The 17,192-nt window shown below is 59.0% G+C and overlaps 1 protein-coding gene across 5 annotated transcripts; it reads left to right on the forward strand.

Moving 5' to 3' along the window:
- The first annotated feature begins 329 nt into the window (after nt 1–329).
- On the forward strand, nt 330–16,910 carry MED25 (mediator complex subunit 25). 5 transcript variants are annotated; one of them, XM_024566371.4, is made up of 18 exons: nt 330–543; nt 639–684; nt 825–949; nt 6,370–6,468; nt 6,827–6,947; nt 7,212–7,374; nt 7,510–7,640; nt 7,939–8,026; nt 8,121–8,314; nt 8,712–8,840; nt 9,265–9,350; nt 9,423–9,480; nt 9,614–9,721; nt 12,378–12,566; nt 12,946–13,017; nt 13,672–13,890; nt 14,182–14,362; nt 16,525–16,910. In XM_024566371.4, the coding sequence occupies exons 1-18, from the start codon at nt 410–412 to the stop codon at nt 16,767–16,769; spliced, it is 2,388 nt and encodes a 795-aa protein (XP_024422139.1). In that variant the 5' UTR covers nt 330–409; the 3' UTR covers nt 16,770–16,910. The 5 variants fall into 5 exon arrangements, with proteins under 5 accessions (XP_024422139.1, XP_024422137.1, XP_024422136.1 ...); XM_024566369.4 differs by having other exon boundaries at nt 16,654–16,910; XM_024566370.4 differs by lacking the exon at nt 16,525–16,910 and adding an exon at nt 14,817–14,948 and having other exon boundaries at nt 331–543.
- The last annotated feature ends 282 nt before the right edge of the window (nt 16,911–17,192 follow it).

Below are 17,192 nucleotides of genomic sequence, written 5' to 3' on the forward strand. Positions count from 1 at the left end.
AAACAAAACAAAACAAAACAAAAAGGCAGCGTGCACGTTGCATGGCAACCCGGTCTCCGGACCTTCCCATTAATACCAGAGTCGGAACAAGTGCCCGGCTCAAAGATGACCGCGGACAGCGCCGCCTTCAACAGATTTCACTCTCAACAGTCCTGCCAATAACACTTTTTCACACCAGACCTCGAAGGCGTTCGCTCTGCCCTTTCTGACTTGCCCGCAGTGAGCGAGAACGAGGATGGCGGTAAAACTGCCGTGTCGCGGGTGCCCCTCATCAACATGGCCGCGGGCGCGTCAGCAGCAGCTCCAGCCTTCCGGCACTGCGCACGCGCAGCGCAGGCGCACTTCCGTCTATCCCGCGGAGGCAGTGGCCGCGGTGGCTGTGGCCACGGTGGCGTCTTCTTCGCGGGGCATGGTCCCCGGGTCCGAGGGCCCGGCCCGCGCCGGGGGCCTGGTGGCTGACGTGGTGTTTGTGATTGAGGGCACGGCCAACTTGGGGCCCTACTTCGAGGGGCTGCGCAAACACTATCTGCTGCCGGCCATCGAGTGAGTGCCATTTCCGCGATCCCGGCCCCGCCTTCCGACTGGAGTTTTCCTCAGCCTCTCGCCTGACCCCAACTTTTCCCGTCCGTTCCTCGTAGGTATTTTAATGGTGGTCCTCCTGCCGAGACGGACTTCGGGGGAGACGTGAGTCTTGGGACTGTTGAGTCTGGGGCGGAGGGACCGGGGGAGGGGTGCCCGACCCCTGGATCCGAGGGAGGAGGGAGCTGGTAGCCGCTGTGCCTCCGAGGTCCCGGATGAAAAGTTCCTCTGCCCTCCCCTTCCAGTATGGGGGGACCCAGTACAGCCTCGTGGTGTTCAACACGGTGGACTGCGCTCCCGAGTCCTACGTCCAGTGTCACGCTCCCACCAGCAGTGCCTATGAGTTTGTCACCTGGCTCGACGGCATTAAGTGAGTTTTTTTGTGTGTGTTTGGGGTGGGCTGGGGGACCCTGTGATAGACTGTGAACGGGGGGTGGCTGGGGTCACACTGGGTGGCTGAAAGGACTGTGGGGGACCGTGGTGTTGTCCCTGTATCACTTCTGCGGTGGGTGCCATGTGCTCCGCGATTTTGCCATTCGGTTTGGAAGTAGAAGGAACTTGCCACCCAGCCTTGAGCTCCCGGACCCACTTGGTACCCCGTGTGCGGTTCTCTCCACTTCCTGTGCGCTGTTTTTGGTCTCCAGTCTTCGTTTTTGATGGGCACGCGGAATCCCTAGAGCAAAGTGGGTGGGGCTAGGCCGGGGTGGATCCTCTGTGCTCTGGATGGAATTTTGTTCGTTCCCATCGCCTGTTCTTGCCAGGTGCACGCAGCCTCGTGCCAAATGGCAGCAGTACCGCAGCAGAAGTCCCAGACCCAGGAGTCCCTGTCCCTTTTGTGTCTAATATGACACCTCTAAAGGAGATGAAGTAATACTACAGGCAGCCCCTGACTTCAGGTTTTTTTGACTTTATGAGAGTGCAGAAGTAACAGGCATATAATAAACATCGTTTAGGCAAAGCTATGATGTTCAGTAGAATAAATGCATTTTCAGCTTGTAATATATTCAGCTTACAATCGGTTTATTTGGTTGTAGGTTGAAGAGTATCTATAGTTCTGTTAGTTATTTACTGTATTATGTATCCCCTGTGATGTGAGGGTTTACTGCAAAACTTGGTGGCCTAAAAAATCACACATGTACTGCCCTGGCTGGTGTGGCTCAGTGGTTTGAGCAACGGCCTGTGAACCAAAAGGTGGCCAGTTTGATTCCCAGTCAGGGTACATGCCTGGGTTGGGGCCCAGGTTCCCTAGCTGGGGTGTTTAAGAGGCAACCAATCAGTGTGTCTCTCACACATGGATATTTTTCTTCCTCTCTTTCTCCATTCCTTCTCCTCTCTAAACAGTAAATAAATAAAATCTTAAAAAACAAACAAACCCAGAACTCACAACCTTCAAAAAACAAACCGCACGTATTACCTCAGGCAGTCTTCACGGACTTCAGGAGCAGCTCTGCCAGGTAGTTCTGACCCGGGGCCTCTCGTGCCGCGGCAGTCACCAGGAGCCGGGGCTGCAGTCATCCAGGGCTTCCGCGGGGTCTTCCGAGGACTCCTTTCCACGGCGGCTCAGGCTGTGGCTGGAGGCTGGAGGCTTCAGTGGCTTGCTGGCTATTCCCCACAAGGGCTCCCCATGGGGCTGCTGGGGTGCCTGCCCAACATGGCAGCCGGCTTTCCTCAAGCTGGGCAAGCCAAGGGAAAGGAAATTACAGGCTTTTTATGGTCAGGTCCCGGGAGGCACCCATCATCACTTCTGCCGCCTCCCACGTGGCATGCAGGTCAATCTCGCTTGCTGTTTGCAGGGGTGCGAAGGGCGGGAGGTGGGGGTCGGTGGGGGCCTGGCTGCCATGGTGTCATGGGGCTACACTGGAAGGTAAATGAGCGGGCGATCTGACACAGTGCCTGGCGAGTGTTAAGTGCTCCGGGTGTTTGCTGTTACTTCTTGTGTCCGTTTCTTGGTTTGCACAAATGGAAGAAGATGCAGGTCCCTCTTTCAGTGCTCTTTGGGGGGGAGGGTCACAGAAGCTGACCTTCGCCCTGTGTTAAGCGCGGGTCTGGTGTGCGGTCAGAGCTCGCTACACAGCGCCCTTTCGTGCCAGCTGTCACCTTCATCCGTTTCCTCCACAAGTGTGTGTTGAGCGCCTGCTTCGTTCAGGCTGTGTGTGCTGCACTGGGCGCTGAAGGTGCAGTGGAAAGGTGGCACTTGGGTGTCCCCCTCATGGTCGTTGGAGTTAGTGGTCTCTGGAGCTCTGCTTGTTCCGACAGAGAGCTCTTTGAGACGGGTGCTGTCCTATGCGTAGGTCAGTGGCATCCTTGGCCTCTACCCACCAGATGTCAGTAGCCCCTTCCCTCCCAAATGGCGACAAACAAAAATGTCAGCAGACGTTGTTAGATGTGGGGTGAGTGGGGACAAAATCAACCCAAGTTGAGACCAGCGGGGATAGACTGTGGGAGGTCGACTTGAATAGTGTTAAATAGGGGCTCCCTGAGGTCCGGGTCCAGGGCTGACGTCCCTCAATCCCTAGCACCCTGCATGGGAGGTCTGGCACAAAGGCCAGAGGAAAACTTCGTTGAACAAGTAAAGGAGTGAATGCCCAGGGTGCACTTCACACTCTGATTCTCCCTGGTGAACCCCTGTATAAGCTTCAGGACCCAACTTCAGTGTCCCTTCCCTGATCTGGCAAGCAGCTGGTTGCCCCCTGCTCTGCCCCCGTCACTCCAGGGTGTCGCCTGTCACAGCCCCACACCTTTGGACTTGAATGTCCAGGACCCTGGGTGTTGGCTTCCAGCGGGGGCCTGGCACCCAAGCGGCCTCCAGAAACCTTGGCCGAAGAAATGAATGAGGGAAAAACGTAGGGAAGGTAATCGCCAGGAAACCAAATCATCCGATGGGTGCATTGGGAAAAGCAGTCAAATCCCCTTAGTAAATCATTGCAGCAGCAGTGGGAGGCTGAGAGGGAAATGCTTTGTGAATACCTTTATCACATGTTCACACTCCTCGTACACTATGTGTGCAAGCAGCTGAAACAGTGTTGTAAGCTGTGGAATCCTCCCAGTCAGCTGATAAACATTTTAGCTGCTGTTTCACATTTATGGATGTCCTTGATCTTATCAAGTGTTGTGTAACCATCTGAACTCAGTTCCCATGACATGCCAGGCAGGCCTGTAACAGATCACAAACCACATCAGCAGATTTTGTTCACATTTAGAGTCATCTCAGCTTCCCCAGGAATGCCCGGAATTAAAGAACAAAGCGGGCAGTGTGGCTTTGGAAACAGCCTTGCTTGAGGAAGGTTCATGTCTGACATTACGTTTCCTGTCTTACAAAGAGGTGGATTCCCCACCCCCCATCCGGAGTCTGGTGACTCAGGTCAGAAATCGAACATAGAGGTTGTTTGTTCATTCATTCAACATTTGAATGAGAATCCAGACGTTTGTGGATCAAAGTGTCCTAGGCACCGAGCTGGGCAAGGCCCTGCCCGTCTTGCAGCTGGGGTGATAGGCAGGCCAGGGCCCTGGCACAGGACAGCCTTCCATTGGGGCTGGCTGCTGATCACATTCACTGGGCCAGTCCCTCTGGGACCTCCAGGGACCTATGAGCCCTGGAAAGTGGGCGATGACGGTTGGAGGGTATGATGTCAGGCTGGACAAATGGGCCGGGGGGCGGGGGGGGGGGTGTCAGAGCAGCCAGACCATGTTGCGGTCGTCTTTATTTTACTTTGTAACGTTAGAGGGCTTACTTGGAACTAGGGTATATCATCAGCTTTATGATAGTTAAACCATATTTTTCTTCTGACCCTGTGTCTTCCTGCTCTTCGTTTTCAAGTTGTTTTCACTTCTCGGACGAAATAGTTATGTATCTCTGAGCCAGCGACAGGTGGCTTATGCTCAGTGTTCGGTAAGGAGCAAGTTTTAGGATCTCAGTGTGGTGGGTCAGTCCCACTTTCCCGCATAAATGGCCTTTTTGATTAGAGGTGAAATTCATATTACAAAAGTAATCATTTTATTTTTAAGATTTTATTTATTTTTAGAGAGAGGGGAAGGGAAGGAGAAAGAGGGGGAGAAACATTAGTGTGTGGTTGCCTCTCATGTGCCCCCTTCTGGAGACCTGGCCCGCAACCAGGCATGTGCCCTGACTGGGATTTGAACCGGTGACCCTTTGTTTCGTAGGCCTGCACTCAATCTACTGAGCCACACCAGCCAGGGCAAAAGTAATCATTTTGAAGTGAACAATTCAGTGACATTTAAGCACGTTCATCACGCGTGACCACTGCCTCTATCTAGTTCAAGAACGTTTTCATCACGTGAAAGGAGACCTGTATGCATGAAATTGTTCCCTATCTCTTCCCCCCACTCCTCATCCTTTCCTCCAGCCCCAGCCAGGGCAATTTTGGCTGGAGTCTCACACCCACAAAACAGGGGTTTGATTACTTTAATTTAAAAAAAGAAATTTATTGGCTGATTATTTTAGAGAGATAGAGGGAGAGAGAAACATTGTTATTCCACTTAATTTTACATTCATTGGTTGATTCTCGTATACGCCCTGACCAGGAACCGAACCCACAGTCTTGGTGTATCGGGATGATGCTCTAACCAGTGGAGCTACCCGGTGTGACTACTTTCAGAACAGCAAGCCAGCAGTTAGCTGGACTCCGGGTCGGGTCGTTCACTCTGGTCTGTCCCAACTAGGCAGTGTTGAAACGCCCGTGTGAAACAGGGTCTTCCTCATGGTACAGAAGAGGAAGACTGGGAGTGGTAAGGAGCAGTGGGGTTGACAGGGTGCCCTGAGGGGACAGTGTCACTGAGCTCACAGGGTGGATTGGGAGGGAGCAGAAGGTGAAAGCCTGCAAGTGGAAAAAGTCAGGAGAGCTGGCTGTGGTGGTCCCTGACCAGGCTGCTGGCGCCCCCCGGTGTCCAACAGGCGTTGCTGAGACCTTGCGTGTTCTCAGGCACATCCTAATGACGACATAAACCACTTGGTCCCCTTCCCGAGGGCTGCCGCAGCAAAGCCATAGCAACAGGGTGGCGTGGACAGCAGGGGTGTGGTGTCACGAAGGGCAGTATGGCCCCTCTGCAGCCCGTGGGAAAGAGCCTTCCTGCCTCTTCCAGCTTCTGGTTGCCCAGAGATTCCTCGTTTGGAACTAGGATGTATCATCACCCTAGTGGCATCAGCACTCCGGTCCCCACGTCGTCTTTTCCCCTGAGTGTGTCTGTCCCTGTGTCCCACGTCTACCTTTTATTCCAAGGACGTGGGTCATGTTGGATGAGGGCCCGTCCGAATGGCCTCGCTGTACCCGGTTGCCTCTGTAAAGGCCTGATTTCCAATAAGTTTGCGTTCTGAGGTCCTGAGGGATAGGGCTGCAACGTGTCTTTTCTTGGGGACACAGTTCGACCCACCACACTGGAAGGAGAGGAGGCCTCTGCACCAGGCTGGGAAGGGGAGGCTGGGGCTGGCTTTACAGATGTCGAGATGGCCCAGAGAGGGGAGGGACACAGGGACTGGGACACAGCCCAGGATCCCAGCCCCTTTCCCTGTTCCGTCCTCTCATGGGGCCTCTTACCGGAGGGACTCCCTTGCAGGAGATGACAAACGCCCCTTGTCCTTGTCCTCTGGGCCTCTGACTGTACCAGCACTGGGGTAGAGCAGGAACTCGACAGTGCTCCTGAGGGACAGCGTCCAGGGCAGGGTAGGGGAAGGCACGGGCGCAGGTTCTTCAGATGTCGCCTGGGGGCTGGGAGGTGGCAGTGCAGGGTGCCATGGGGACCCCAAAGGCTGACAGCCAGCCTGGCCTTGTGCAGGTTCATGGGCGGGGGCGGCGAGAGCTGCAGCCTCATTGCCGAAGGCCTCAGCACGGCCCTGCAGCTGTTCGATGACTTCAAGAAGATGCGGGAACAGATGTGAGTGCGCCCAGCCCATGGGCTCGTGTGGCCAGTTGGCTCAGAACCCGCTTTGCTTGTCGCAGGGCCCCGCCTGCTGCCTCACTCTGGGGAACTGGGGTGGGGATCAGGTGGTGTCCCCTGGTGGTACCTGGACTCGGCATCCTCATCAGGAAGGAGTGTCTGGCTCCTGTCTTGGCTGCCTGCTGGGCGACTTCAAGTTGGGAACCGCAGGGCCTGAGCGTTCTCAGCTGTAAAATGGGCCCCTTCCTCCTGACTTTCCATGGGGTGGAGGACTCGCACCCCTGCCGTGCTGCTTCTGGGTCCCTTTTCATGGCCATGTGGCCCCCTGCAACACAACTTCCCTTGTCCCCGGCAGTGGCCAGACACACCGCGTGTGCCTCCTCATCTGTAACTCGCCCCCGTACCTGCTGCCTGCTGTGGAGAGCACCACCTACTCCGGGTGCACGACAGAGAGTCTGGTGCAGAAGATTGGGGAGGTGAGGTCTCCGGGTCTGAGGGACGAGGGCCGGGGCTGGACTTCCGGTCACAGAATGGGCACAGACTTTGTGGCTAGCTCTGCTTCCTCCTGCTGGAAAAGCTATAACCCAGAACCCCCTGGGGCAGCTAATGCAGGTCTCGGGGTCCCCTGGCCGGAGTCTGATGGGAATTTGGTTTTGGGGCCCACACTGCCCAGCACCCAGTGTGGTAGCCGGGGGTCGGCCCGTGTGGCCCCTTCTGACTGCTCACTCCGTCCCCTGCAGCGGGGGATCCACTTCTCCATTGTGTCTCCTCGGAAGCTGCCTGCCCTGCGGCTTCTGTTCGAAAAGGCCGCTCCCCCTGCCATGCTGGAGCCGCTGCAGCCACCAGCTGACGTGAGCCAGGACCCCCGGCACATGGTGCTGGTGCGGGGGCTTGTGCTGCCAGGTGAGGCCTGCGTGCCCATGGTGCGGGGTCGTGGTGGGGGTGGAGGGTGTTCTCACTGGCTGCCGCCTTCTGACCTGGATTTTCTTTCCCTCAAACCCCTTCCCGCGGGGCTCGGTGTCCATCCTCGGCTCTTAGTCGGGGGTGGCTCTGCCCCAGGCCCTCTGCAGCCAAAGCAGCCTGTCCCCCTGCCTCCAGCTCCAGCCTCGGGTGCTGCGCTCTCAGCAGCCCCCCAGCAGCCTCTGCCCCCTGTGCCCCAGCAGTACCAGGTATGGACATCACCAGGAAAGGGACACACCCCTGCGGCCTGGCGGGAGCCCTGGCCCCTGGGAGGAGGCCTAGTTCAGTGCTCGGGCTTGTGGGGTGATGGGCATCTCCGTTGAGACTCAAGGAGGGTGGGACTCTGGCACCCAGGAGCCACGTTCCTGTGGGGCGGTGGGAGTCGTGAGCCCCTGTGGTGTTGGAGTCAGGGTGCGCCCGAGAGGCTGTGGCTGGTGCAGCCCCGTGACATACCAGGACTGGGGGCTGGGCGAGTGGTCCTCATTGGCCCCTCCTCTCCATCCCCAGGTCCCCGGGAACCTGAGCGCAGCTCAGGTGGCTGCCCAGAATGCAGTGGAGGCAGCCAAGAACCAGAAGGCCGGGCTGGGTCCACGCTGTGAGTCCCAGGGCAAGGATACGGGGAGACGGGGGTCAGCCAGGCCTCTCCCCGCGCACACCTGCCCCATCTCTTCCCCTGGTCTTTCCCACAGTCTCGCCCATCAACCCTCTCCAGCAAGCGGCTCCAGGTGTGGGTCCCCCCTTCAGCCAGGCCCAGGCCCCTTCACTGCCCCAGGGGCCCCCTGGTGCCCCCAAGCCATCCCCCGCTTCCCAGCCCAGCCTGGTCTCCACAGTGGCCCCCGGTCAGGGCCTGGCCCCCACTGCGCAGCCGGGAGCACCGTCCATGGTAGGTGCCTGCATGCCTCCCGCTCGCTGCCCTGCTTCTCCCCCTGACTATCCTGGGGTGGCACCGTGCAGGGGACAAGGAGGGCCCAGGGGCGCGGATCTTGGGGTTCTTGGTCCTCGGGTGCTGATCTACAGACAACACTGAGACTGGAGGGACGGGACAGCAGGGCGTGTGGGTCCTGGTGGGTGAGGACTTCTGCGGATCCCACGGGCTCCTGTTCTGAGAGTCTTGGAATCCGACCACAGCACAGCGTTCGTGTCCCAGGGATGGGGTTTTCTGGCCACGGGGAAGAGGCTTTCGTCCTCTCCTTGCTGGCCTTCCTGTCCCTCTCTTGGGACAGCCCCTCCCAGGAGATGGCCTGACCCGCCCTCCTGCCCTCTTTCCTTCCTGCTGGCAGGCAGGCACGGTGGCCCAGGGTGGGGTGAGTGGCCCCTCCGCAGCCCAGCTGGGGGCCTCAGCCCTGGGCGGGCAGCAGTCAGTCTCCAACAAACTGCTGGCCTGGAGCGGGGTCCTCGAGTGGCAGGAGGTGAGTTGGCCTGAGGAGCCACTGGGCAGGCGGGTCTCAGAGCAGGACCTGGCGGGGCCTGGGCCCCGGGAAGCAGGAATGGAAGCCCAGATTCGGGACTGAGACAGTAGTAAGAATTGTATTGCCAGCAAAGATCTCAGAAGTCTCAGACTCAGGGTCCAGACGGCTCAGGGGATTGGGGCTTCTAAGAGACAGGACTATAGGATTTGGGGGCAAGAGGAAGAGCTTAACACTTGTGGGAGGCTAGAGGATCGCAGGATTGGTGTTATGGAGGAGGAGGGGCCAAGGGCGTTTGGGACTTAAACGGGGTGGGGGGTGAGGGGGGTACCCAGAGCTTTGGGGTTCCCAGGGTTGAGCAGGAGGGGTCGATGGGTCTGAGACTCGGGGCCCCTCTTGTTGTAATGAGCCCTTTCTTCCCCTTCAGAAGCCCAAACCCGCCTCTGTGGACGCCAACACCAAGCTGACGCGGTCACTGCCTTGCCAGGTCTACGTGAATCATGGCGAGAACCTGTAGGTCACTGTCGGGGGCGGGGTGGGCCAGGGTTTGCCGCCTCCTGACACCTCTCTCGGCATCGCCCCCAGGAAAACGGAGCAGTGGCCCCAGAAGCTGATCATGCAGCTCATCCCCCAGCAGCTGCTGGTGAGCCGCAGACTGGAGGAGCCCCAGGCCCTGCCCTTTCTCTCTTCCCTCATCCCTTCCCTGCCCCTCCCCCTCTGTCTTTCCCTCTTTACTTCCCCACACAACACTCTGGTTGGCCTCCGTGTTTCCCCAGACCACGCTGGGCCCTTTGTTCCGGAACTCGAGGATGGTCCAGTTCCATTTCACCAACAAGGACCTGGAGTCCCTCAAAGGCCTCTACCGCATCATGGGCAACGGCTTTGTGAGTCCCGGGCCTGGTGGGACCCAGGGGGCTGCCTCCTCTGTCCTCCTGGGCCCCGAGGATCCCTTGTTGACGGTGGGGTGGGCTTGGTGAGCCTGGGCTCCTCCCCTTTCCTGCAGAGCCCTATCTTGGTTTATAACGACAATACACATCAGAAGGAAGTCCGTTCTGTGGTAATTCATGACTGGGTGTGACAGGAGCAGTTGGGAAGAGGTTGGCCGGGACCAGGTTTACCAGGCACTTTGGTTTTCTGGGGCTGAGAACAGTAATGTGCTCCTTCCCAGCACCTGGAGCAAGGAGTCCCAAGCAGGGGCCGGCAGGGCTGAGCTCTTTGAAGGCACCGGGGGAGGCTGGCACGGCCTCCTGCAGCTGGCAGCCCCGGTGGTAAGGCTTCGGGCAGCAAAACTTCATTTTTGCCTCCCTCCTCCCATGGTCCCCCCCACCGTCTGCATCTCCACTAGGCCAGGTGCTCTCCTCCATGTGGGGTCTCTGTTGGCTTCTGAGGCCGCCAGTCATTGGACGAGGGCCCCTTTGCTGACTTGATCTCACCTCGGTGCATCGGCAGGGACCTTATTCCCCAATAAGGTCACATTTCCAGACACTGGGGTTAGAACTTCAACCTGTGTGACACTGAGGCGGGGTCTCCCCAGATAGGAACAGGTGCGGTTACTCAGGACGCCCTGTGGGCCTGGTGCTGTTCCAGGACAGGGGACTTGTGGTGGCTTACCTCATGGAATCCTCAGGAGCATTCTGCAGAGAACAGTGATCCTGAGAGTCAGGAATGCTTTCGGCTGCAAATAACACAAACCCAACAAGCAGAGTTTTTCGAAGAAACAAGAAACAGACGATGGGGGAGCCTAAAACAGCAATTTATTTGATTTTTTAAAAAAGATTTTATTTGTTTTTAGAGAGAGGGGAAGGGAAAGAGAAGGAGAGGGACAGGGAAACATCAGTGTGTGGTGGTTTCTCTCACATTCCCCACTGGGGACCGGGCCACAACCAGGCATGTGCCTTGACTGGGAATCGAACCAGCGACACCCCGTGATTCTCAGACCAGAGCTCAATCCTCTGCGCCACACCAGCCAGGGCCTAAAACAGCAATTTATTATCTCTCACGGTTCTGTGGGTCAGATGGGCCCAGCTGGGCTAGTCTAGCTTCAGAACCTTTGTGGGGTTGGCCCATCAGATGGATGACAGCTGAGATTGGTCATCTGGAAGTTTGGCCTCAGGTGCAGGACTCGCGCACCACGTGTCATGGGCTGTCAGCTGGGGCTCCGCCCAGCCTGGCCCTCAGAGTGCCTGGGCAGGGCTCCACCTTAGGCTCCGCAGCTGTTCTGAGCCCGGTGTCCCCAACGTGAACATTGTACCGGCAGGCATTTACTTATTTTTTCTTAAAGATTTTACTTTTTTGTTGGAGAGGGGAAGGGAGGAGAAATGAAGAGAGACATCGATTAGGTGCCTCTCAGATGCACCCCAACCAGGGACCTGGACCGCAACCCAGACCTGTGCCCTGACCCAGAATCGAGCCTGTGACCCTTTGGTTTGCGGGAGGACGCCCAGCCCCCTGAACTCCACCGGTCAGGGCGGCAGACATCTGTTTTTGACACACGACAGGCTGTCCAGAGGGGCCGCTGTTGGGGTGGTTTTGTAGTGCAGTGACGTCAGGGCCAGGATTCTCCCGGCCAGCGCGCTCGTGTTGGCAAGATGGCTGTTGAAGCTCCAGCATCTGGTGTGACCAGATGCAGGAAGGCAAGAAGAAAGTACCTCATCCGTCACATAGCTCTGTCTTTTCAGGGGAGCAGACACTTTCCCACACTCCCAAGCAGGCTTCTCCTTCATCTCCTGGGCAGGATCCAGGGCACTGGGACCTGGATGTATTGCTACCCCAAGCAGAGTTGGGGTTCTCTAAACAGGGGCGAAGGGCAAGTGGACCTTGGGTGGACGGCTAGCAGGGTCTGCCTCCTATAAGAAACCAAGGCTGGGAGGAGTGAACTCGCTTGGCCAAGGTCCCAGAAGTGCGACCTCAGCTCGTCAGCCCTTCCCTCAAGAGCCCCTGTTCAAGCGACTGTGTGTTATGGCACGCTTCGTGTTTGCTGATGTTTCCTGGGCACGTCTGTGTGTCCAGCTGCAGGCGAGCTGCCTGAGGTGTGCAGGTCCTGTCGTCATAGCAACCTGTGGAGTTAGCGCTGTTATCCTCAGGTCTCCCTGGGGCCAGGGAGAGTGTGACTGCCCCCTAAGGGTCTCGGATCCCCTGGGTCGTCCTGGGTCAGCCGTATGCATCATGGCCGTTGATCACGTGCTTCAGGTACCCACTCAGAGTTGAAGCCCCTCAGCTGTGAGAGCCCTTAGGAGGGCAGCCTCCCAGGTGGTGGGTGGAGGGTCCAGGTTGGACAGCTGGATTGAACCTTCTGTTTGGGGCACTTCCTATCCACTCCCTGTCGCCGGCAGTGAGAGCTCCAGCCTGCCCTGTCTCTGGGCACTCAACTCTCTTCTAAGGCCCTCAGGTTGTTTCTGGAGCAGCCTCAGGCCAAACCTCGGGCTCCTCCACCTTTCACACAGAAGCCGCAGTGCTCCTTGCCTGGGTCTTCTAGAACTGGGCGGGGCGGATGCGTCATGCGTCCCCCTCGGGGTGTGACTGTCTGATGTCCTCCCCCAGGCGGGCTGCGTGCACTTCCCCCACACGGCCCCCTGCGAGGTGCGCGTGCTCATGCTGCTGTACTCGTCCAAGAAGAAGATCTTCATGGGCCTCATCCCCTACGACCAGAGCGGCTTTGTCAACGGCATCCGGCAGGTCATCACCAACCACAAGCAGGTCCAGCAGCAGAAGCTGGAGCAGCAGCGCGGGGTGAGTGATGGGGGTGCCCTGACCATCCCTTCCCCCTCCTAGTACCTGCCCACCTGGACCCCAGCATGCATGGCCAGATCCCCCAGGGACCTCCTGGGGCTGCAGTGCCAGGCACGGACTCCTTTCCCAAGACGTGGCCACCCAGGTCCAGCCCCAGCCCCGCCTGTTCTTGTGCTCTTTCTCTCCCTTTTCAGCGTCCTCGTGGCCTCTCTGAGCCACAGCCTCTTCTTCTTGGGGACCCAAGGATGTAAAGTTTACTTGCCAGATCCCCCACCTCCTGGGAAACGTTCCAGCCCCTTACATGTTCCCCTTCAGGGCTCAGAGCCTCTCGGACCCACCCACACCCAGCCGCTGACCCGATCCCTCTCTCCCTGCACAGATGGGGGCACAGCAGGCACCCCCTGGGCTGGGCCCCATTCTGGAGGACCCGGCAAGGCCCTCGCAGAATCTGGTGAGGACAAGGCCAGCAGGGTCAGGGCCAGGGCGGGGGAGGCCTCAGAAGATACTGTTGTTCTGACCCAGCTGTGGAGGCCAGGGGTCTAGAGCAGCGGTCCCCAAGTTTGGCACCAGGGACTGGTTTCGTGGAAGACAATTTTTCCACTAACCATGGACGGGGTGGGGGGAGTGGCTTTACAGCCTGCCACCAGATGAAGCTTAATTGTCACTTGCCACTCACGGACAGGGTTCTGATACGAGTCTGCAAACAACTGATTCTTTATGGCTTCCGTGCAGTCAAGCCTGTCTGCTAACGATACTCTGTATTTGCAGCTGCTCCCCAGTGCCAGCATCTCCGCCTCAGCTCAGCCTCGGGTCGTCAGGCATTAGATTCTCATAAGGAGCGCGCAGCCCAGGTTCACAGTCAGGTTCGCGCTCCTCTGAGAACCGAATGCCGCCTCCGATCTGACAGCAGGCGGAGCTCGGGCGGCGCTGGGAGCTCTGGAGAGCCGCTGCAAATACATGTGAAGCTTCGCTTGCTTGCTGGCCACTCACCTCCTGCTGCGCGGCCGGTTCCTAACGGGCCAGGGACTGATACCGGTTTGTGGCCTGGGGGTTGGGGACCCCTGGTCTAGAGCCTCTGTTCCTCACCCCCATCTTTCCCCACCAGCTCCAGCTCCGCCCACCGCAGCCCCAGCCTCAGGGTGCTGTGGGGGCCCCTGCTGCAGCAGGGCAGCCCCAGCCCCAGGGCACTGCCCAGGCTCCCCCGGGCGCTGCCCAAGGCCCTCCTGGAGCAGCTCCTGGCCCGTCCCCTTCCGGACCTATCCTTCGGCCCCAGAATCCTGGGGCCAACCCCCAACTGCGGAGCCTCCTCCTCAACCCACCGCCGGTGAGATTTGGGATGGGGCGCAGCTGGGAACATGGGTGCTGGGCAGTGACAGTTCTAGAACTTTCACCTGGTAGGAGGGACATTGGCTTGATCAAAGGGTGTGAGTGGAGCCCCACCAAAGGCTCCAGGCCCACCAGCTCCTCTGTGTGTCTTCCATGGGTGGGCTTCTGCTAAGATTCCCCACGCAAATGACCAGACGAGATCCTGTCCGAGCAGCTTCTGTGCCAGAGGCTGCCGGGCAGGGCAGGGCTCTTGCTGGGAGCCTCTGAGCCACGTGTTCTGCTTCCCCAGCCCCAGACCGGAGTGCCCCCGCCACAGACCTCCCTCCACCATCTCCAGCCACCAGGGGCCCCTGCACTGCTGCCACCACCGCATCAGGGCCTAGGGCAACCCCAGCTGGGCCCCCCGCTCCTGCACCCACCACCCACCCAGTCCTGGCCTACCCAGCTTCCCCCTCGGGCGCCTCTGCCAGGTAAGGATGTCTGGGAGGGGCCGGGGGTCTGGATGGAGGGTCCCAGCATCCCTTGGGCTGGAGCCTAAGACCAAGGGCTCCTGGGAAGTAAAGTCCTGGTATTCAAGAGCAGTGGGTCCCCCCTTGGCTTCGGGGGGGCTGTGAGGGCCTGGGGACCAAGGACCCAGGAGTTCTTGGTCCCTGTGATTCCTTTCCTGCCTGTTCTCTGGGATTTGCTGGGAAACGTAGTCTTAGGGCCAGAGAGGTATTTTGGGGGATGGGCTCCCAAAGGCTTATGGGAAACAACACACTTATGTCCAGATGGGGCCTGAAAGGGCCTCTGATGGGTCCCCCAGGACTTCTGCTATGGCTTAGTGCCTTGGACTCCCAGAGAAGGAGGGAGAAAGCAGTCCCAGGGCCCTTCAGGGCCCCAGGGGCTACTGGGAGATGCAGTCCCTTCCCCACTGCCCCCCAGGTCAGATGCTGCTGAGTGGGGGTCCCCGGGGACCGGTCCCCCAGCCGGGCCTGCAGCCCAGCGTCATGGAGGACGACATCCTCATGGATCTCATCTGAACCCCCGACACCCAATAAAGTTCCTTTTAACACATGCCCCGGCTCCCGTCACTGACGTCCCCAGGACTGGGCAGGAGGAGACCAGGGGAGACAGACATCTCTGTCCTTGTTCTTGCCTCAGCAGGTACCTCCGAGGCCCCAGGCTGGTGACGCCGGGGCCTTGGCAGGGAGTCAGGCAGTCTGCGGCAGCCTGGCTCAGGGAGGCATGGAGGCAGGCGCGCAGGGCTCACGGGACCACGTGCTTTTGTGGAGGTAGAGAGGGTCCCCAGGGGGCCTGGGAGTGGCCTCTGAACCAGCCAGGCTCAGCAAGGTCTTGGAAGAGAAGGAGTCGGGGAGGCCAGGCAGGCCACCCGGGTGTGGAGAAAGCGGAAACAGATATGCAAGGGCAGGAGAGAGCGGGGGTATTCAGGGAGCAGGTGGGTCTGTGCCCCTGGAGTGTGAGCATGAGGGAGGGATGGGTTCGGGCTGCAAGCAACAGCTTGAGGTTTATCCTGCGGACACCTGAACCATAGGAGGCCACGAGCAGGGGGCTGGTCTTGGTCTGCCAGGAGTCAGAAAAATGGGGAGGAGGCTAAGGTGGTGGGTAGAGGAGAGTCCAGAGGGGGAGCTGGGGCAGAGTCGGGGCAGGAGGGGTGAGGCTGGGATTGTGTAGCACATGGAGGAAGTTGGGGGTGTGAGGGTGTTAAGGTCGGCCTCCAGGTCCTGTCCTGGGTGCTGGTAGATGGCAGGGCTTCCCTGAGGTAGGTGAGTGAGAGGAGGAGCCAGTAGTGAGTGCCAGTGGTCCAAGGTGTGGCCAAGGGACGGCTGCCACGTTGGGAGCCCATGATGTATCCTTAGGTGACGGTCTGTGTTCGGTGGTCGAAGTTGTAGGAGTGGACATCACACCTGGAAAAGGGGTAGGGGGCCCAGGTCCCACTCAGAGACCTGCCTTCTGGGGCTTCGGACGGGTGGATGGGGGTGCTGTCCCTGGGATGGGAAACCCAGCAGGGAGCGGGTGAGGGGTATGAGGAGCAAGGGGCCTGAAGGACGTCCTCAGGGAGCTGTCCAGGGGATAGCTCCCTGTGGATACAGGCCAGGGGCAGGTGTGCAGGTGGTCTCCCTGGAGGCGGAGAGTCAATTGTCTATGGTCAGACTGTAGGCCGGTGTTGCTAGGCACGTGGTCCACACCTGGACCACCAGCATCCGCTTGGTTTGGGACACTGGCTGACTGATCAGAGTCCCGGGCCCCGGCCCGGGACAGAGGTTGCAATATGGTGGCCCAGGGGCCACTCTACAGATGGGTTTTGTTTGGCCTTCCCTGTGTTACCCTACGTGGTGTTTTTCCTGATGAGTTAGTTGTGAAGGTCAGGAGAATTTGCACACACACCAAATCTGTCATCTTGGCATTCCCTGACAAGTCAGGAGACCCGGCATCCCGGGCCTGCCCTTCTGCCTGGCCACAGCGGGCTGGGGCCGCCCCTTTGCATGGGGCACGTGCCCTGTCGTTCGCCACAGTCCCCACCACTTCCCCTCGGCTGCCCGCCTCTGTCCGCGGGCTTGCCCGGTGGTCGTTTCTGCGGCAGCGAGCGGGGAAAGTGAAACCTTTCTTGTACCCATGTCTCTATCACAAGTGGCACAACCAAAGAGAGAACGAGAGGGCCCCGTGTTTCGGAAAAAATGGGAGCGAGACTATTTCTTTGTGGAAGTGAAGAGCATGCCTACGTGTTTAATATGCAAAAAAATCATGTCTGTGTTGAAAGAGTACAACCTGAAGCGCCACTACGAATCGAAGCACAGCAAGAGCTTCGACCAGTACACGGAGCAGACACGGGACGCGCTCCTCAGCGAGCTGAAAAAGGGCCTGACGGCTCAGTAGGCCTGGCAGGCCGGCGGGACAAGGCGCGCGGCCGCCACACGCGGTCGCGCCATGACGCGGATAGACTTCCCCCGGGCACTCACACCTCCCGTGCGCACGCGGTGAGTTTACAGAGCCGCAGAACGCGGACAGAGACCACACCTGCTCATCTGACGTGTGATTCACGTCATTCAGACGCGGATCGTCTCAGCCCCGCACCACTGCGCGTTGCAGGCGTGTGGAAGAGAGAGCAGAAGGCCGGCAAGTCCAGCTGCTCCAAAACGGCAAATCGGTCGTGGCCTGTTCCGTCCCCGTACATGAGCCGTTCCCACCCAGCTAGCTTTATTTATTTGTGAGGTCGAGGGTTCCCGTGTGACCGAAGCAGCCTGTGACGCGGTGCCCAGGCAGGCCCAGCACCGGTGCGTCTGCGTGCAGGCGGGAGCG

This window comes from Desmodus rotundus, chromosome 12 (genome assembly GCF_022682495.2).
Source record: "Desmodus rotundus isolate HL8 chromosome 12, HLdesRot8A.1, whole genome shotgun sequence".
Lineage (NCBI taxonomy): Eukaryota > Metazoa > Chordata > Mammalia > Chiroptera > Phyllostomidae > Desmodus > Desmodus rotundus.

Excerpts from the sequence above, each read along its gene's own strand:
- MED25 (XM_024566371.4), top strand. The coding sequence starts at position 410 with ATGGTCCCCGGGTCCGAGGGCCCGGCCCGCGCCGGGGGCCTGGTGGCT. Across the intron at positions 544-638 it reads TATCTGCTGCCGGCCATCGA|GTATTTTAATGGTGGTCCTC; the intron begins GTGAGTGCCATT and ends CGTTCCTCGTAG. Across the intron at positions 13,018-13,671 it reads CAAGGCCCTCGCAGAATCTG|CTCCAGCTCCGCCCACCGCA; the intron begins GTGAGGACAAGG and ends TTTCCCCACCAG.